General features: G+C 43.6%; 1 protein-coding gene across 1 annotated transcript in view; it reads right to left on the reverse strand.

Annotated features, from left to right (window-relative positions):
• CCNB3 (cyclin B3) overlaps positions 1-21,481 on the reverse strand; it is a 104,522-nt gene that overhangs the window by 36,646 nt on the left and 46,395 nt on the right. The window contains exon 8 of the mRNA XM_049871857.1: positions 10,630-10,767. Coding sequence (XP_049727814.1) covers positions 10,630-10,767 — 138 coding nt within the window. The remainder of the gene's footprint in view (positions 1-10,629; positions 10,768-21,481) is intronic.

Here is a 21,481-nt window from a genome sequence, read left to right on the forward strand (position 1 = left end):
GAGAAAAAAGGAATGGGAGAAAGGGGAAGAGAGGAAGAAGAAGAGGAGGGAGAGAAATGGAGGAAGGAGGGAGGGAGGGAGAAAAGGAGGGAGGGAGGTAACTAGATAGGTAGAGAAAGGGAACAAGAGGGGAGGACAGAAGGAGAAAGAGGAGGTAGAAAGAGTGGGGAGAGATGGAGAGAGAGGTGGTAGAGAGGGGGGATAGGAAGAAAGAGGGAGAGGATGAGGGTTGTGAGAGAAGTGGAAAAGTGGGAAGGGAGGGAGATTCAGATATAAAGGTAGAGGGACAAGGAAGAGAACAGCAGGAAGGGAAACAGATAGGTAAGGTGATTAGAAGGAAGAGAGAGTGCGAGCAAGAGGAGGAATGGAGAGAAGAGGGGGTGAAGTAGTGGAATAGAGAGAGGAAGGAAGTGAGGGAGAGGAAGAAAGAGGGGACAAGAAGAGAGAGAGGGTGACAAAGGTGGAGAGAGATGGAGATCTGGGGAGAGATGGGGAGGGATAGAGATAGAAACATAAAGAGAGGGGAAAGAACAGGGAAGGGGAGAGAAAGAGAGGGATAGACAAAGGGGTGGAGGAGGGGGGAGAGAAAGGGAGGAGGCATGGAGGAAATGGGGTTGAAGGAGAAAAAAGGAGAGAGGAGGGGGAGGAAGAAGAAAGGGAGAGAGAGGAAGGGGAAGAAGAGGGAGAGAAGGAGAGAGTGGAGAGTGGACAGTGGGAAGAGTAAGGGGGAAAAGAAAGTGGGAAAGAGGTGAGAGAGAGAGAGATGGAGACAGAGATAGGAAGGGGAAGAGAAAGGAAGGGCTGGAAGGAGGGAAGCCAAGGGAAAGACACAGGGAGAAATAGAGGAAGAGAGAGGTGGATAGAGAGAGGTAAAGAAAGGACAGAGAGGGGGACCAAGAGGGGGACAAAAATAGGGGAAACAGAGGGAGAGAGCTCAGGGGTTGAGAGGGGAAGAGGAGGGAGGGACAGAGAGAGTGTGGGAGAGATGAAATTAGAGAAAGAAGAGGGGGGAAGAGGGGAAGAGGGGTAGAGAGAGGGGAGAGAGATGGAAAGAGAGGGAGAGAAGGACAGGGAAAATATCGGGAAAGATAGAGAGGGAGAGACAAAGAGAGAGGTCATAGAAAAAGGGGGAGAGATAGAGAAGAAACAGAGGTTGAGGGAGGGGTAAAAAGGGGGAGAGAAAAGGCATAAGATAAAGGGACAGAGATAGACAGAGGAAGAGAGATCAGGGGGATAAAGAAGGACAGGAACAGAAGAGAGGGAGAGGATAATATGGGAAAGAGATGGAAATAGAGAGGGAGAGAGGAAATGTGGGTAGGAGGGAGGGGAAGGAAAAGATAAAGGAAGAGAAAGGGGATGAGGAAGATGGAGAGAGAGCGAGCTAGGGAAGAAAAGAGCGACCCAGAAAGGGGAAGAGAGGGGAGAGGGGAGGAGAACTTGAGAAAGATAGAGAGCGAGGGAAACAGAGAGGAGGAGAGTGAAAGAGAAGCAGAGAGATGGCCAGAGAGACAAAGAGGACAGAAGAGAGGAACAGAAAGCGGAACAAAGAAACAGAGAAGGAGAAAAAGGGGGACACAGAGAGAGATCACAGGGAGAGAGTAAGACATGGGGGAGAGAGGGAGAGATAGAGGAAAGGAGAGAGGGAGCAAGGGAGAGATGGGGCAGAAGATGGATGGAAGGAGAGGAAGATAAAAGATGAAGGAAGAGGAGAGTCTGGGAGAGGGAAAAGGAGAGGAGGGGGAGGGAGGAATGGAGGAAGAGACGGGCAGGAAGGGGAGAGAAAGGAGGAGAGAATAGAGAGATAGGCATGAATAAATCCTGCTGACTATGCCAATTGGGCAAACAGTCCAGGAAAATTAAAATCACCCACTTCTGATGCCAAGTTGTGTGGTGGATAACAAATTCCACTCCATACAACCAGCTGTGTCCAATGGAAATCTCAGCTTCCCTTCCCTGTTCAGTTCAGACCTCAGCTCCCCAAGCAGCCCATCTCTCCCTCATCCCCAGCCACCCACGACTGGGTCATCAGGTATCAACCACAAGCTCAGGAGTCCACATGACTCCTTCCACTTTGGATCAACCATCCCCTTCTCTCCTTTCAGTCCGATAATTTACTGGAACAACTCGCAGAACTCAGGTGAGACATCATACTTTCAATAACAGACTTAATATCACAAAAAAGGATACAAATGAAGAGATGCATAGAGTGAGGTTTGGGAAAAAGTGGGGAAAAAAGTGGGAGGGGTCACAAAATGGAGTTTCTATGTCTCAAGGGGACATGCTACCCTCCAGAGAGCAGATGTTGGCTCTTCCTAACCAGGAAGCTCTCTCAGCCTGTCTTCCAAAGCCTTTATTGGCCTTACCATGTGGCCTTTATAAATTATATCCTTACTCCTGAAGCTTAGTCAGCGTTGCCCCTATGTAGTCACTCTTGGGCTAGTCAATACCACTCATTAGTCTCAGGTGCTTGTATGGCTTGAGATAATTGAGAACAAAGGCCAAACGGTTTTCTGCAAGATGATTCCATACCTTGCGGGGGGGGGGGACAAAGAGAGGGAGAGCTAGGAAAGGAGAGAGAGAGAGGAGGGAGGGAAAGAGAGGGGGGAGAGAGAGAAAGATACAAAGGGGGGGGAGAGAGGGAGAAATGGAAGAGGGGAGGAAGCATGGGGGACATAGAGAGAGGTAAGGGAGAAAATGAGAGATGGGGAGCAGATGAGGGGTGTGGGAGGGGGAAAGTGGCAAAACAGGGAGCAAGATGTAGACAGGAGGGAAGGAGAGGGAGAGAAAGAGAGAGAAATAAGATGACTGAGGGAGAAAGAGATAGGGGAGATGGAGTGAGAGAGGGGACAAAAAGGGGCAGAGATGAAGACAAAGGGAGAGATCAGAGGGAGACAGAGACTGGGAGATACGGACTGAAGTGGGATAGACAAAGGATGGGGAGGATCAGAGGGAGACAGAGACTGGGAGATACGGACTGAAGTGGGATAGACAAAGGATGGGGAGGAGAGAAAAGAGGGACAAGAGGGAGGGAGAAGGGGACAGAGGTAACAGGAGAGAAGAGGACAGAGAGTGAGATGGGAGAGAGATGGAGGCAGGAAGGGGATAGGAGGGAGGGAAGAGAAAGATATAGGGAAAAACAGGAGAGACAAGAGGGAAGAGATAGGGAAGAGATGGGGGAGAGAGAGAAAGAGAGGGAGGGAAGAGAGAAGGATGGGTATCTAGATCAAAAATGAGAGGGGCAGGGATGTGATAGAGAGAGGAGAAGAAAGAGAGGGGAAAAGAACTAGGGGAAAATGGATAGGAAGGGAGGGAAAAAGAAAGGGGGAGAAAGAAAGGGAAAGAAAGATATGGCCAGGAAGAGGAAGGGAGAGGGAAGATCAAGAGACAGAGGAACATGGAGGGGGACATAGAGGGAGACAGAAAGAGAGATAGAAAGGCGAGGTCACAGGGACAGAGTAGCAGAGAAGGGGTAGAGAGGGAGAGATAGAGGGTAAGAGAGGGAGTAGAGGGGAAGTGGGAGAGAAGAAGGGAGGGAGAGAGACAGGGGGCAGGAGAGGAGAAGAAAGGGGGGGAAGAAAGAGTAGGGGTAGGAGTAAGAGAGAAAGGAAGGGGGAGGGGAGGGAGAAAAGGACAGAGATATAGGCAGGAAGAGAAAGGAAGTGCGAGGAGAGAGTGAGAGAAGGGAAGAGAGAGAGCCGGAAGAAATGGAGAGGAAGGGAAGAGAATGAGGGAGGAGAAAGGCACTGAGGGAAGGAGAGGGGAGGAGAGAAAGTAAGAGAGAGGTGGATATACAGGGAGGGAGAGACAGACAAAGAAAGGTTGAGGATTGTGGGAGGGGGTAAAGTGGGGGAGAGCAGGAAGGAGACGCAGATAGAGACAGGGCGGGAGGGAAGAAAAGAGAGAGAGAAGGACAGGGAAGGGAACAGAGATGAGGCCAGAGGAAGAGAGTGCAGGAGAGATGGAGAAAGAGCAGGAGAGAGAAAATGAGAGGGGGCAGAGGGGTGAAAAAGTGGGAGAAAGATGGAGACGGAGAGATGGAGATGGAGACAGAGAAGTAGAGACATGGAGAGATAATCAGAGAAAGGAGAAAAGAGAGAGACAGAGGAAGAAATATCAAGGGACAAGAGGGAAGGGGGTGGCAGAGTGTGTGGAGTGGGAGAAGAGAAGAGGAAAGTGGGTGGGAGAAGGGGATAGTATGGGGAAAGGGAGAAGCTAGAGATAGAGGGAGGGAAAGAGATTGAGATGGGAGAGAAATATCTAAAGAGATGGAGAAGGAAAGATGGAAAGAAGAAAGGAGAGAGACAGGGAGGCAAAGAGAGAGAAATGGGGTGGGAAGGAGAAAAGGGAGAACTGAAAGATAGATGGAGAGATGGGAAACGGGAGATTGAAATGGTAACAGAGACAGGGACAAAAATGAAAAGACAGAGAGGGAGGGAAGCAGAGCAAGATGGCAGAGTAAAGTCACTCCCATTTATTCCCCTGCAACTAACTCACTGAAAACGAATAAAAAACAGACACAGAGAGAGATCTCAGAGCTTTGGATAGCAGCTGAAGTGTTGGAGAATGGAACAAAATAAATATGTTATGCAACAATGCGCTTAACTGGCAATAAAACATACCAATTATAGTTGAACTTGACAGCACACAGCATATATAAACCCATGGATTTCTGTTCATTTTCAGAGAAGACAGAAGCAAAAGGTCTCTCTGACTCTGTCTAAAGACTGAGAAACCTACTGAGATACTGCTTGTCACAAGAGACCTCAGACCCTAGCTAAGGGGGACTACCTTTGACTTTGAGGGGTGGTCAAGTCCCCTCCCAGAGACCAATCATTAAAGGTAAAAACCTGAAGTCTAAAGATTTGGACTCTAACATTTAAACTAAAATTATAATTGTTAATTCTGATTCTCTAATGCTAAATGAATGTCTTGAGGTCTTACTTTTGTGCTTAGCTATGACTACCTTGCAATAAACTAAATGAGTTTACGTATAAAAAAAGACAGAGGGGGAGGGGGAAGAGAGGGAGGAAGGAAGAGACATAAAGACAGAAGACAAAGAGAAAGAGGTGAAAGAGAGGGTGTGGGGTTGGGAAGAGGGGGAGAAAGGATGATAGGAAGAGAGGGAGAGGGAAGGAGAAAAGAAGAGAGAAATAGGCATGAAGAGAGGGAGGGATATGGGGGGAGAAAGAGATAGACGAGAGATGGGGTAGGAGAGAGTGAGAGAGGGGGGAGAGACGGAGAGGGATGAAAACAGAAAAAAGAATGGATAGAGATAAGAGGTAGAGGAGAGAGGGAGAGAAGTATAGAGATATAGGCAGGGAGAGAGGGAGGGAAGAGCGAGGGGAAAAGAGTGGGAGACAGATCACTGGGAGAGGGAGTGAGAAAGGCAGAGAGAAGAGGAACAGAGGGGAGAAATAGCAAGGGAGAGATGGGAGCAGGAGTGGGATGGTAGGAGAGGAAGAGAAAGGATAAAAGGGGGAGGGCAAAAGAGACAGCAGGAGAGAGGAGAAGAGTGGAAGAGGGAGAGAGCAAGGGGGCTGAAGAGGGAAGAGAAAGAGGGAGCAGGGGAGAGGAGGAGGGAGGGAGAGAACAGACAGTGAAAGAGGGGGTGAGTTGCTAGATGAGGAGGAGTGTGTCAGAGAAGGGAACAGTGGAGGAGAGGTAGGGAGATGGAGATAGAGAAATGAAGGCAGAGATGAAGATAGAGAGGGATGAGAGAGAGGAATAGGAAGGAAGAAGGGGAGGGGAAAGGGGGAGATAGAGGGAGAGGGAGAAGGATAGAGCAGGGGAAAGGGGAAGGAGAGAGGAAGGAGATGGAGAGAGAGAGAGAGGGGACTAGAGAAGGGGGGAAGAGATGGGAGAGAGATGCAGAGACAGGGAGAGAGGGAGGGAGGGAGGGTGGGAGAGGAAGGGGAAGATACAGGGAGAGAAAGTGGGAAAGAAAAAGCGAGGAAGAGAAAAAAAGGACAGAGGGGGTGACTAAGAGGGGTAAAGAAAGTGGGAGAAAGAGGCAGGCAGAGGGAGAGAGATCAAGGGAAGAGAGAGGGAGGAATAGAGAGTGGGAAATGAAGATAAAGAAATGGAGGAAGGGAGAGCGAGGGAGAAGGGAGAGATGTAGAATGAAATGGAAAGGGGGAAAGCAAGGCAAGCAGGGAGGGGGAAAAGATAGAGTGAGAGATAGGGGCTTACAGTGGGAAAGAGGGTGAAAAGAGAGATTGAAGGGAGAGGTGGAGACAGAGGAGAGGTGGGAAAATAGTGGAATAGTAAGGGGTAGAGGCGGGTGAGGAAGAGGGAGGAGGACAGAGGGGAAGAAATGGGGATAGAAAAAAGAAGAGGAAGAGGAGAGGAAAAGGGAGAGAAGGGAGGGAGGGGAAAGGAAAGACAGAGGGACCTACAGGGGAAGAGAATGAGGGAGACAGAAGGAGAAAAAGAGGGACTGAAAGGGAGACAGAGAGGGGGGCAAATAGGAGAAGAGGGGGAGTGAATGGGGAGAGATGAAGAGAGAGGGAGTAGATGAGAGGGAAGAGGAAAAAGAGCAAGGAAGGAAGAGGGGGGAGGCAGGAGAGAGAGAGAAAGTAGAGAAAAGGGAAGAGTAGGGGTCAGCTGTAGGAAAAATTGGGAGGTAAGGGGGGAAGAGAGGGTGGGAAATGGAAACAGAGAGATGGTGAAGAAAGAGAGAAGGGGGAGGGAGTGTAGGAGGGAGGGAAAGATATAGGAAGAGATAAAAAAGGAGAGAGAAAGAGAGGCAAGGGAGAAAGAGGAAGGGGTACTGAGAACAAGGGGAGAAAGGGGAGGCAGAAATGGGACAGAAAGAGTAGAAGAGGGGAGTGAGGAAGAAGCTAGGGAGAGAGAGAGAGAGAGAGATGAAATGAGAGAGGCAGTGGGGAAACAGATGGCCAGAGAAAGGAAGGGGAAGAGTGGAGAGAGAGAGGTGGAGACAAAGAGAGGGAGATCATGGAGAAAAAGAGTAAGAGAGGGAGGGAGAGATAGGGGCATGAGTGGGTTAAGGAGAGGGGGAGAGAGACCAGGGAGAGAGAAAGAGAGGGGAGGGGGGAAAGAGGGAGGGAGGTGGAGGGAGAGAGAAAAGGAGAGAAGGGGAGAAAGACGGAGAGACAGATAAAGAAGGAGGGAGGAGAAGAGAAAGATAGAGGGAGAGTTAGGAGAAGGGAGGGGGGGAACAGAGAGGGAGAAAGAGAGAGGGAGAGATAGAGGAAAAGACATAAGGGGAAGAGAGGGAGAGATCAGCATTTGAGAGTAGGAGAGAACTGGGAGACCCTGTGATAGGAGAGAGATGGAGACAGAGGTAGAGAGAGGGAGGGGTTATAGGAGGGAGGGGAAGGAAAGATAAAGGGAAAGATAAGGTTAAAGGGGAGAGAGATGGAGGTAGAGGAGAGGAGGAGGCAAAAGAAAGGGAGAGAGAGGGGAGGCAGGAATGGGAGACTGTGAGACAGGGAGAGGGGAGAGAGCTAGGGAGAGGTGGAGAGAGAGAACAGGAAAGAGATGGACAGACAGGGGGACAGCAAGAGAATGAGAGACAGGGAAATAGAACAAAGGGGGAGAGGAAGAAGGGAGAAAGGGAGGAGTGGGAGAAGAGGAGAGTGGGTGGGAGCAAGGGACAGTAGGGTGAGAGGGAAGAGGTGGAGATAGAGCTAGAGGGAGGGAGAAACAGAGATACAGGGATGAAGATAGAGGGAAAAAGAAGGAGAGAGAGATTGGAGAGAAATATAGAAAGAGATGGAGAGAGAGAGGAAAATGGAGGGCTGGAGGCAGGGAGAAAAGGATGGAGGAAGGGAAGGTGGAAGGGGAAAGGAAAGACAGAGGGAGAGAGAGGAAGAAAGTGGGAGAGAGGGAGAAAAAGAGGGATTGAAAGGGGACAGAAATGGGGATGAAGAAGGGAAGACAGAGTGAGACATAGTGGGAGAGGAGGAGTGAAGGGAGAGAGCAGGAGAGAGGGGAAGTGGGAGAGGGAAAGAAGAGAGAAAGAGGGGTAGGAAGGGGAGAAAGAGGAGGGGCAGATGGGGTATAGAAGAAGAGAGGGAAAATGGGGGAGGGAGGGAGGAGAAAAGGAGGGAGAGGAGGAGAGAGAAAGAGGGGCTGAGGGAGGGGGAGAGGGCATAAGAAGCAGTGAGATGAGAGATAGAGTAGAGATGGATAGAGGAAGGAAGGGTAGGAGGGAAAGAAAGGTAAAGAAAGATATAGGAAGTGACAGGAGAAGAGAGGGAGAGAGAGGGAGGGAGGGGAGAGGTAAGCGAGGGAGAAAGGAGGAGGGGTATCTAAAGCAAGGGGAGAGAGGAGAGATGGAGAGAGAGAGAGATGGGGAAGGAAAGAGAAGGGGAGAGAGGAGGGGAGGGGGAGAAGTAGGAGGAAGAGAAGGATAGAGCGAGGAGGAGCAGCAGGAGGGAGGGAGATGGAGATAGAGGGAGGGAAGAGAAGAGAGGGGACAAGAGAAGGGAGGGAGAGAGTGATGATGGGAGAGAGATGAAGAGAGGAAGGGAGAGAAGGTGGGAGGGGAAGGAAAAGATATAGGAAGAGAAAGGGGAAAAGAGAGTGGGAGAGAGGGGGGAGAGAAAGAAGGACAGAGAAGAGGACCAAGAGGGGTAGAAAGGGGGAGACAGAGGGCAAGAGATCTGGGGAAAAGAGATGGAGAGAAGATGGGAGCTGGCGATAGAGATGTATGTGGGGTGGGGAGAGAAACAAAGGGAAAGAGAGGGGAGAGATATAGAAAGAAATGGAGAGAGGAAAGGAAGGAAGGAGGAAGGAAGGGAGGGGAGGAGAAAGAGAGAGAGGGAGAAAAAGAGGTATTTAAAAGAGAACAGAGAGGAGGACAAAGATGGGAACAAAGAGGAGGAAACAGAAGGGGAGAAGAGGGGAGAGAAGTGAGAGGGAGGGGGAAGAGACAGAAGAAGAGAAATGGTGAGAGAGAAGGGGTGAGAAGGAGAGGGCAACAGGGAGGAAGAAAGGGAGGGGAGAGAATAGAGGGAAAGATAAAGGGACCTATAGGAGACGGAGAAGGAGAAAAAGGGATTGAAAGGGGTACAGAGATGGGGACAAACGGGGAGAGGGTGAGAATGGATATGAGAGGACAGGGGAGAGAGACGGGGGAGGGAATGAGAGAGTGAGGGGAAGAAGATGAGGGGGTAAGAGAAGGAAGGAGACAGAGAGAGGTAGAGAGAGATGAAGATAGGGAGAGAAGGAGAGAGAGGGAAGTGAGAGACAGGAAAGAAATGGAGAGTGAAAGGGAAAGAAAGAAGGTGAGTTAAGATGAGGGAATAAGAGAGGGGGTAGACAGAAAGAGGAACAGAGGGAGCGAGATCCCTGGGAGAGAGGGAGGGAAAGAGAGGGAAGAAAATGGGGTGGGTGAGTATGGAAAGGGAGGGGGAAGAGAGAAATGACAGAGATGAGAACACAGAGATGGAGACAGGAAGAAAGATCGGGGGAGAGGGAGGAGAGAGGAAGAGAGGAGGAAAGGAAGAGATTAGGGAGAGAGTGAGACGGGAGAGGGAGAGAGGAAGGGAGGGATAGAGGGAAGGAAATGGAAAGATATACGGAGAAATAAAGGAAGAGAGAGGGAGGTGAAGAGAGAGGGAAGGGAGCAAGATCCATGGAGAGAGTGGAGAGGCAGGAATGGGAGAGTGGGGAAGATAGAGGGGAGAGTGTGGCAGAGAGAGAAGCCTGAGAGGGCTGGAGAGAGATGGCATGTAGGAGTAGGCTGAAGAGAGGGAGAAGAATAGGGAAAGGGAGAGAAAGAAGGGGGCAAGATGGAGGGTGAGTGTGAAAGAGGTGGAAAGGGAGAGAGATGGACAAAGAGACATAGAGTGGGGGAAGGGATAGGGAGCATGCTGAAGCTGGAGCAGGAGCATAGCACAGAAAGATGGGACCAGAAGGAGGGAGAATAGGGAAAGAGAGGGGAGGGAGGGAAAGGGAGAATAAGAGGAAGATGGAGGGAATGGGAGAGGGGGGAATCACACAAACAAAACGAAAGCCCACAGTTCTAAGGCTCTTTGAACTCATTAGTAAAAGTTGCTACCTCTCTCTCCCAAACCCTAAGGTTCATTCAACTTGCTGATCTTATGGAAAAAAATCAGAGTCAAACATAGTTAAACTCAAAAAAAACAAAAAAAAGCCACTGCCACTGAGTCAATCCTGACTCATAGTGACCCTATAGGACAGAGCAGAACTGCCCCACAGAATTTCCAAGGAGTGCCTGGTGGATTCGAACTGCCGACCTTTTGGTTTGCAGCCGTAGCACTTAACTGCTACATCACCAGGGTTTCCAAACACAGTTTAAAAAATAAAAATAAATTTCTTTTTTAGCACCTAAGAAATAGGAAAGAATCACTTTTAAAAGGACCAATTTAAATAGGTGCATCTTCAAAGATGAAATGGAAGAAACTTGCTGATGCCAGGAAACCAAGATACAGCACCATAACCATCCAACACTGGCTTCTCTGCCTGGGGAAAACAGACACAAGATTTAGTAAGAAAAATTTTGTGTGTGTGTGTGAGAGAGAGAGATTGTATTATACACACATTTATATGTACAAACACACATATATACAAAAATGTATACATACATACTTGGATAGAAATCTGATTAGTTCTCTCTAAGCCCAATGGATTCAGACTCACCTCAAATTTTGCTGCAATCAGAAAGGCAGTGGAACCAAGGAGCTGCAGCTTGTCCCTCTTGCACGCTACCTTCATTAGGTAGTGATCCACCAGCTTCACTGCCAAGTACAGTGTCTCATGACTCATCTCAAAGGCCATCTGGAGGAATATACAGAACAGGGCAAGAATCTAGATATTGCCCAGTACCAAAGCCACATCCAGATATATCTAGCTACTTGGAATATTCATAGCATCAAGGACAGTGGAGCTGGGAAGACCTGGCCAGCTAGGACTATTATGAATGCAGGAAACTGCTTCAGCTAGGTGCCTGAGTATGTCTTCCATGCCTCTGAGGGTCCTGACACTAACTATCCCTACATATTGTTGCTCATATGAAAGTTCAACTGAAGCTAAAGAAAATTAAAACAAGTCCACAAGAGCTAAAATATGACCTTGAGTATATCTCACCTGAATTTAGAGACCATACCAAAAACAGATTTGATGCCTTGAACACTGTCATGGATTGAGTTGTGTCCCCCAAAAATATGTGTATCAACTTGGCTTGGCCATAATTCCCAGTACTGTGTGATTGTCCACCATTTTGTCATCTGATGTGATTTTCCTATGTGTTGTAAATCCTATCCCTATGATGTTAATGAGATTAGTGGCAGTTATGTAGACTTAATCTACAAGATTAATCTACAACTTAAGCCAATCTCTTCTGAGATATAAAAGAGAGAAGTGAGCAGAGAAAGGGGAACCTCGTACCACCAAGAAAGCAGCACCAGGAGCAGAGCACGTCTGTAGACCCAGGGTTCCTGAGTAGAGAAACTCCTAGACCAAGGGAAGACTGATGACAAGGACCTTTCTCCAGAGCTGACAGAGAGAAAAAGCCTTCCCCTGGAGCTGGCACCCTGAATTTCGGACTTCTAGCCTACTAGACTGTGAGAAAATAAACTTCTCTTTATTAAAGTCATCCACTTCTAGTATTTCTGTTATGGTAGCACTAGATAACTAAGACAAACACTAATGATTAATGGCCAGAGGAGTTATGGAATGACATCAAGGACATCATACATGAAGAAAGCAATGGGTCATTAAAAAGGAAAGAAAGAAAAGACCTAAATGGATGTCAGAAAAGACTCTCAAACTTGCTCTTGAACACAGAGCAGCTGAAACAAATAGAAGAAATGATGAAGTAAAAGAACTAGACAGAAGACTTCCAAGGGTGGCTTGAGAAGACAAAGTAAATTATTATAATGAGATGTATAAAGACCTGGAGTTAGAAAATGGAAAAGAAAGAACACACTCAGCATTTCTCAAGCTGCAAGAGCTGAATAAAAAAATCAAGCCATGAGTTACAATATTAAAGGATTCTATGGGCAAAATAGTGAACAATGCAGGAAGCATCAAAAGAAGATGGAAGGAATACGGAATCACTGCACCAAAAAGATTTGGTCGACCTTAAATACCATTTCGGGAGGTAGCATATGATCAAGAACCAATGGCACTGAAGGAAGAAGTCCAAGCTGCACTGAAGGCATTGGCGACAAACAAGGCTCCAGGAATTGACTGGATACCAACTGAGATGTTTCAACAAACAGATGCAATGCTAGAAGCACTCACTTGTCTATGCCAAGAAAGTTGGAAGACAGCTACCTGGCCAACCGACTGGAAGAGATCCATATTTGTGCCCATTCCAAAAAAAGGTGATCAAACAGAATGCAGAAATTATCAAACCGTATCATTAATATCACATGCAAATAAAATTTTGCTGAAGATCATTCAAAAGTGGCTGCAGATGCAAAATTGATTGAGAACTGCCAAATTGATAGAGAACTGCCAAAAATTCAAGCCACACTCATAAGGAGACATAGAATGAGGGATATCACTGCTGCTGTCAGATGCATCTTGGATGAAAGCAGGGAATACCAGAAAAGTGTTTGCCTGTGTTTTATTGACTATGCAAAGGCATTCAGCCGTGTGGACCATAACAAATTATGGATAACATTGTGAAGAATGGGAATTTCAGAACACTTAATTGTGTTTTCTGTGTATAAAATCATGTCATCTGCAAATAGAGATAATTTTACTTCTTCCTTGCCAATCTGGATGCTCTTTATTTCTTTGTCTAGCTTAATTGCTCTGGCTAGGACCTCCAACACAATGTTGAATAACAGCGGTGATAAAGGGCATCCTTGTCTGGTTCCTGTTCTCAAGGGAAATGCTTTCAGGCTCTCTCCATTTAGGATGATGTTGGCTGTTGGGTTTGTATAAATGCCCTTTCTTATGTTGAGGAATTTTCCTTCAATTCCTATTTCGCTAAGACTTTTTATCATGAATGGGTGCTGGACTTTGTCAAATGCCTTTTCTGCATCAGTTGATAAGATCATGTGGTTTTTGTCTTTTGTTTTATTTATATGGTGGATTACATTAATTGTTTTTCTAATAACCACCTTGCATAAAAACCCAGTACCCCCATCTTTTGCATAGCTGGTATAAATCCCACCTCACCATCCTGGATTATTTTTTGATAGGTTGTTGAATTCTATTGTCTAGAATTTTGTTGAGAATTTTTGCATCTATGTTCATGAGGGATATAGGTCTGTAATTTTCTTTTTTTGTGGTGTCTTTACCTGGTTTTGCTATCAGGGATATGCTGGCTTCATAGAATGAGTTTGGTAGTAGTCCATCCATTTCTATGCTCTGAAATACCTTTAGTAGTAGTGGTGTTAAGCGTTCTCTGAAAGTTTGGTAGAACTCTGCAGTGAAGCCATCCAGGGCAGGGCTTTTTTATTGTTGGGAGTTTTTTGATTACCTTTTCAATCTTTTTTTTGTTGTTGTTCTACTTCTGAGTGTGTTAATTTAGGTAGGTAGTGTGTTTCTAGGAATTCATCCATTTCTTCTAGGTTTTCAAATTTGTTAGAGTACAATTTTTCATAGTAACCTGATATAATTCTTTTAATTTCAGTTGAGTCTGTTGTGATATGGCCCATCTCATTTCTTATTTGGGTTATTTGTTTCCTTTCCTGTATTTCTTTAGTTAGTCTGGCCAGTGCTTTATTAATTTTGTTAATTTTTTCAAAGAACCAGCTTTTGCCTTTGTAAATTCTTTCAACTGTTTTTCTGTTCTAAAGAAAGAATTTTAAGTGCAGCTAGGGATAAACAAAAAGTCACCGACAAAGGAGACCCAATAAGAATAAGCTCGGACTACTTGGCAGAAACCATGCAGGCAAGAAGGCAATGGGATGACTTATATAAAAAATGAAGGAAAAAATTGCCAGCCAAGAATCATATATCCAGCAAAACTGTCACTCAAATACGAAGGTGAAATTAGGACATTTCCAGATAAACGAAGTTTAGGGAATTCATAAAAGCCAAACCAAAACTACAAGAAATAATAAAGGGAGTTCTTTGATTAGAAAATCAATAATATCAGCTATCAACCCAAGATTAGAACACTGGGCAGAGCAATCACAAGTCAACCCAGGAAGGGAAATCACAAAAATAAATCAAGATTAAAAAAATGCTCAAAACAGGGAAACGGCAATGTTATCAGGTAAAAGAACACTACTTTAAAACAATAAAGAGGGACTGAAAAACAGAGTCATATATCTTCCATACAAAGAGAAAGACAAGGCGATACAAAGAAATAAAAGTTAGGTTTAAATTTAGAAAAAGAGGGCTAAATAATAAGGTAACCACAAAAGGAGACAAACCATCCGACACATCAAAATAAAACACAAGAAAACATTAGAAACTGAGCAGAAACAAAATCATCAACAACGAATATGACAAAAGGACAATAAATAAAGATAATCTGCTCAGCACATAAAATTAAGTGGGAAAAAGAAACTGTCAACAACACACAAAAAAGACATCAAAATGATAGCACAAAATTCATACCTATCCATAATTACGCTGAATATAAATGGACTAAATGCACCAAAAAAGAGACAGAGAGTGGCAGAATGGATTAAAAAACACAATCTGTCTATATGCTGCCTACAAGAGACACACCTTAGACTTACAGACACAAACAAACTAAAACTGAAAGGATGGAAAAAAATATATACCAAGCAAACAACAATCAAAAAACAGTAAGAGTAGCAGTATTAATTTTTGACAAAACAGACTTTAAAGTGAAATCCATCATAAAGGATAAGGAAGGACACTATATAATGATTAAAAAGACAATATTTTTTTATACCAAGAAGACATAACCATATTAAATATTTATGTACCCAATGACAGGGCTGCAAGATACATAAAACAAACTATCAGCAATAAAAACTGAGATAGACAGCTCCACAGCACACCACTTTTCGTGAAGGATAGGACAACCAGAAAGTCATGGAAGATCTAAATGCCACAATCAACCAGCCTGACCTCATAGACATACACAGAACACTCTACCCAGCAGCAGACAAATATACTTTCTTTTCTAGTGCACATGGAACATTCTCTAGAATAGACCACATATTAGGTCAGAAAGCAAGCCTTAAACCAAACACCAAACCCAGTGCCGTTGAGTCGATTCCGACTCATAGCAACCCTATAGGACAGACTAGAACTGCCCAATAGAGTTTCCAAGGAGCACCTGGTGGATTTGAACTGCCGACCCTTTGGTTGGCAGCCATAGCAGTTAACCACTACGTCACCAGGGTTTCCAAGCAAGTCTTAGCAGAATACAAAACATGGAAATACTACAAAGCATCTTCTCTGACCATGGGCCATAAAAGTGGAAATCAATAACAGAAAAAGCAGGGAAAAGAAATGAAACGCTTGGAAACTGAACAACACCCTGCTCAAAAAAGACTGGATTATAGAAGACATTAAGGGTGGAACAAAGAAATTCACAGAAACCAATGAGAATGAAAACATTTCCTATCAGAACATTTAGGAAACAGCAAAAGCAGTGCGCTGAGGTCATTCTATACCAATAAATATACACATACAAAAAGAAGGGACAAAATCAAAGAATTATCCCTACAGCTTTAACAAACAGAAAGAGAGCAACAAAACAAACCCTTAGGCACTAGAAGAAAACAAACTATAAAAATTTAGAACAGGACTAAATGAAAGAGAAAACAGAAAAACAATTGAAAGAATTAACAAGACCAAAAGTTGGTTCTTTCAAAAAGTCAACAAAACTGATAAACCATTGGCCAAACTGACAAAAGAAAAACAGGAGAGGAAGCAAATAACCCAAATAAGAAATGAGATGGGCGATATTACAACAGACCCAACTGAAATTAAAGAATCAGATTACTAGGAAAAACTGTACACTAACAAATTCGAAAGCCTAGAAGAAATGGATGAATTCCTAGAAACACACTACCTACCTAAACTAACACAAACAGAGGTAGAACAACTAAATACACCCATAGCAAAAGAAGAGATTGAAAAGGTAATCAAAAAACTCCCAACAAAAAAAAAGCCCTGGTCTGGAGGGCTTCAATGCAGAGTTCTACCAAACTTTCAAAGAACGCCTAACACCACTACTACTAAAGGTATTTCAGAGTGTAGAGAAGGACGGAATACTACCAAACTCATTCTATGAAGCCAGCATATCCCTGATACCAAAACCAGGTAAAGACACCACAAAAAAAGGAAATTACAGACCTATATCCCTCAAGAACACAGAATCCTCAACAAAATTCTAGCCAATACAATTCAACAACATATCAAAAAAATAATTCACCATGACCAAGTGAGATTCATACCAGGTATGCAGGGATGGTTCAACATTAGAAAAACAATGTAATTCACCATATAAATAAAACAAAAGACAAAAACCACGTGATTTTATCAATCAATGCAGAAAAGGCATTTGACAAAGTTAACACCCATTCATGATAAAAATTCTCAGCAAAAGAGGAATAGAAGGAAAATTCCTAAACATAGTAAAGGGCATTTATACAAAGCCAATAGCCAACATCATCCTAAATGGAGAGAGCCTGAAACCATTCCCCTTGAGATCAGGAACCAGACAAGGATGCCCTTTATCACCACTCTTATTCAACACTGTGCTGCAGGTCCTTGCCAGAGGAATTAGGCTAGATAAAGAAATAAAGGGCATCCAGATTGGCATGGAAGAAGTAAAAGTATCTCTATTTGCAGATGACATGATCTTATACACAGAAAACCCTAAGGAATCCTCCAGAAAACTACTGAAACTAATAGAAGAGTTCAGCAGAGTATCGGAATACCAGATAAACACACAAAAATCAGCTGGATTCCTCTACACCAACAAAAAGAACATCAAAGAGGAAACCACCAAATCAATACCATTTACAATAGCCCCCAAGATAAAATACACAGGAATAAATCTTACCAGAGATGTAAAAGACTTATACAAGGAAAACTACAATACACTTCCGCAAAAAACCAAGAGACCTACATATCTGGAAAAACATACCTTGCTCATGGATACGAAGACCTAACATTATAAAAATGTCTATTCTGCCAAAAGCGATCTATAGATTTAATTAAATTGCGATCCAAATCCCAACGGCATTTTTTTAATGAGATGGAGAAACAAATCACCAACTTCATATGGAAGGGAAAGAGGCCCCGGAAAAGTAAAGCATTACTGAAAAAGAAGAACAAAGTGGGAGGCCTCACTCTACCTGATTTTAGAACCTGTTATACAGCCACAGTAGTCAAAACTGCCTGGTACTGGGACAACAACAGATACATAGATCAACGGAACGGAATTGAGAATCCAGACATAAATCCATCCACATATGAGCAGTTGATATTTTACAAAGGCCCCAAAGCAGTTAAATGGGGAAAAGACAGTCTTTTTAACAAATTCTGCTGGCATAACTGGATAAAATATATATATATATTCATCTGCAAATAACTGAAACAAGACCCATACCTCATACCATGAACAAAAATGAGCTCAAAATGGATCAAAGACCTAAATATAAAATCTGAAACGATAAAGATCATGGAAGAAAATATAGGGACAATGTTAGGAGCCCTAATACATGGCATAAACAGTATACAAAATATTACTAACAATGTAGAAGAAGAACTAGATAACTCGGAGCTCTTAAAAATCAAACAACTATGCTCATCCAAAGAGTGAACCAAAAGAGAAAAAGGATCACCTACAAAAACCCAGACTGGGAAAAAGTTTTTAGCTATGACATTTCTGATCAGCGCCTGATCTCTAAAATCTACATGATACTGCAAAAACTCAACTGCAAAAAGACAAATAACCCAATTAAAAAATGGGCAAAAGATATGAATAGACACTTCACTAAAGAAGACATTCAGGTAGCTAACAGATACATGAGGAAATGCTCACGATTATTAGCCATTAGAGAAATGTAAATCATAACTACAATGAGATTCCGTCTCACTCCAACAAGGCTGGCATTAATCCAAAAAACACAAAAGGATAAATGTTGGAGGGGTTGCGGAGAGACTGGAACACTTATACATTGCTGGTGGGAATGTAAAATGGTACAACCACTTTGGAAATTGATTTGGCACTTCTTTAAAAAGCTTAAAATAGAACTACCATAGGATCCAACAATCCCACTCCTTGGAATATATCCTAGAGAAATAAGAGCCTTTACACGAACAGATATATGCACACCCATGTTCACTGAAGCACTGTTTACAATAGCAAAACGATGGAAGCAATCAAGGGGCCCATTATCAGATGAATGGATAAATAAACTATGGTATATTCACACAATGGAATACTACGGATCCATAAAGAACAGTGATGAATCTGAAACATTTCATAACATGGAGGAATCTGGAAGGTATTTTGCTGAGTGAAACTAGTCAGTTGCAAAAGGACAAATATTGTATAAGACCACTATTATAAGAACTTGAGGAATAGTTTAAACAGAAAAGAAAATATTCTTTGATGGTTATGAGAGGGGGAATGGAGAGAGGGACGGGGTATTCACTAATTAGATAGTAGATAAGAACTACTTTAGGTGAAGGGAGAGACAACACACAATACAGGCGAGGTCAGCACAACTGGACTAAACCAAAAGCAAGGAAGTTTCCTGAATAAACGGAACACTTCGAAGGCCAGTGTAGCAGAGGCGGGTGTTTGGGAACCGTGGTTTCAGGAGACATCTAAGTCAACTGGCATAATAAAATCTATTAAGAAAAGATTCTGTATCCCACTTTGGAGAGTGGAGTCTGGGGTCTTAAATGCTAAAAAGCAGCCATCTAAGACGCATCAATTGGTCTCCACCCACGTGAACCAAAGGAGAATGAAGAACACCAAGGACAGAAGGTAATTACGAGCCCAAGAGACAGAAAGGGCCAGAAAAACTGGAGACTACATAAACCTGTGACCAGAAGAACTAGATGGTGCCCAACTACAACGGATGACTGCCCTGACAGGGAACGCCATGGAGAACCCCTGAGGGAGCAGGAAAGCAGTGGGCTGCAGACCCCAAATTCTCGTAAAATGATCAGACTTAATGGTCTGACTGAGACTAGAAGGACCCTGGTGGTCATGGCCCCCAGGCTTTCTGTTGGCTCAGGACAGGGACCACTCCCAAAGCCAACTCTTCAAACAGGGATTGGAATGGACAATGGGATGGATAGGGATGCTGGTGAGGACTGCAGTTCTTGGATCAGGTGGACACTTGAGACTATGTTGGCATCTCCTGTCTGGAGGGGGATGAGTGGGTAGAGGGGGTTAGAAGCTCACTAAACGGACAAGAAAAGACACAGTGGAGAGAGGGAGTGGGCTGTCTCATTAGGGGGAGAGCAACTGGGAGTATGTAGCAAGGTATATATAAGTTTTTGTGTGAGAGACTGACTTGATTTGTAAACTTTCACTTAAAGCACAATAAAAAATTTAAAAAAGGAAAATTAACATTGGCATGGATGTGGGGAAACTGGAATCTTTATGCATCACTGGTGGGAATGCAAAATGGTATAGCCATTTGCCAAACAGTGTGGTAGTTCCTTGAAAAACTAAGAACAGAACTACTATAGGACCTAGCATTCCACTCCTATGTATATACACAAAAGACTTGAAAGCAGAGACTCAAAAAGAGACTTGTACACCAAAGTTCACTGCAGCACTATTCACGATAGTCAAAAGTTGGAAACAACCTAAATGCCCATGAACAAATGAATGGAGAAACACAATGTGATGCATACATACAAAGGAATACTAATTAGCCAGTAGGAGAAATGAAGTCTTGATACACGCTACAGTATGGATGGACCTTGAAGACATTATGCTGTACAAAATAAGCCAGTCACAAAAGGACAAATACTGTATCACCTCCCTTATTTAAAAATACAAGAAAAGACAAATGCACAGAGACCAAAGTCTATTATTGGTTACCAGGGGTGGGAGGGAGGGGGTAAAGGGGGAATGAGGATGATGGAAAAATTGCAATAAGAGTAGCGTTGCACAGCCGATTACTATAATGCCTGTTAATAAGTTGCACACCTGTAAAAAGCTGAACTGGCAAAAGTTGTGTGACAAATATATTTACAACAGTGACAAAGAAAGAAAGAGTAGCTGCTGAGACTGCTTATGTACAACTGAACACCTCATGGGATTTGGTTCCTTGGTTTGGAGGTTTAGGGTCATGGTTTCATGGATCATCCCAGTTAATTGGCCTAACAACATGTTTAGTGCTTCTGTTCTACCTCCTAGATCATTGCATAGTTACTGAGGTTTTAACAGCTTGCAAGCATCCATTCAAGGCACAACAGTTGGTCTCTATTCACCTGGAGCAACAGAGGAAGAAGGAGAGTCAGGAATAGCAGGAGGATATGGGATGTGTGGCTAATTGCCTCCATGAACAACTGCCTCCTTTGCTATGAGACCAGAAGAACTGGATAGTGCCTGGCTACCATTACTGAACATTTTGATCAAAGATTCCATAGAAAAATCCTGATCAAAAGGGGAAAATGCAGAACAAAAAATCTCAAATTCTCATGGACTCTAGACTTTCTGGAGCCATGGAGGGTGGATAAATCCTTGAAGCTACTGCCTTCAGATAATCTATAAACCTTAAACCAAAAATATCCCCTGAAGTCATATTAAAACCAAGCAATAGTTTAGTTTAACTCATAAAAAACAACTGCCTTGAGCATATGCTCTTTTCAGAACTATTTATATTGGATCATATTTACACCAGCAATTTGAAAGATTAGACAGGAATCTTAGGGGGCAGTGAGTTCATGTCAGTGGGGGATGAACAACTGAGAAAAGGAGGGTAAGAGTCAAAGAATGTAATCAATGTCACTAAGTTGTACATGTAGAAACTGTTGAATTGGTGTGTTTTATTCTGTATATTTTCAACAACAAAAAATAAATTTAAAAATTACTTAATTTTAAAATGTAATTGAGGCAGTGAACAGCATATTATATACTGCCAAAAGCCAAATCATTACTTTCAAAGTCACTTCGAGAAATTCTCCCAAAATTGAGAGGTACAAGAGAGTTGAAGATAATGATTGAAAACCTGAGAGACGTGGATAATAGATTCTACACACACACATACACACACACAGAGCAAGAGAGAGATCATAAGAAGGAGAAAAGAGAAAAGGCAGAAGAGAAATAATAACTATGTAATAATAGATGAAAATTTCTCAGCCAAAGAAAGAATTGAAAATTTAGAGTGAAAGAACTCATAAGGATAATAAACTTAAGGGAAAAAAACCCACACCTAATTTAATTTTTAATTTCAATGTAAAGAAAAAGGATTTTAGAATGTGTTAAAAAGCAAAGACGTCAGGTGGGGTCAAGATGGCAGAATAGAGAGATGCTTTTGGTGAGTACTCTTACAAAGAACACCTGAAAAAAAAAGTGAAACAAGTATATTTATGACAAGCTAGCAGCCTTGAACATCAAAGG

This window comes from Elephas maximus, chromosome X (genome assembly GCF_024166365.1).
Source record: "Elephas maximus indicus isolate mEleMax1 chromosome X, mEleMax1 primary haplotype, whole genome shotgun sequence".
Lineage (NCBI taxonomy): Eukaryota > Metazoa > Chordata > Mammalia > Proboscidea > Elephantidae > Elephas > Elephas maximus.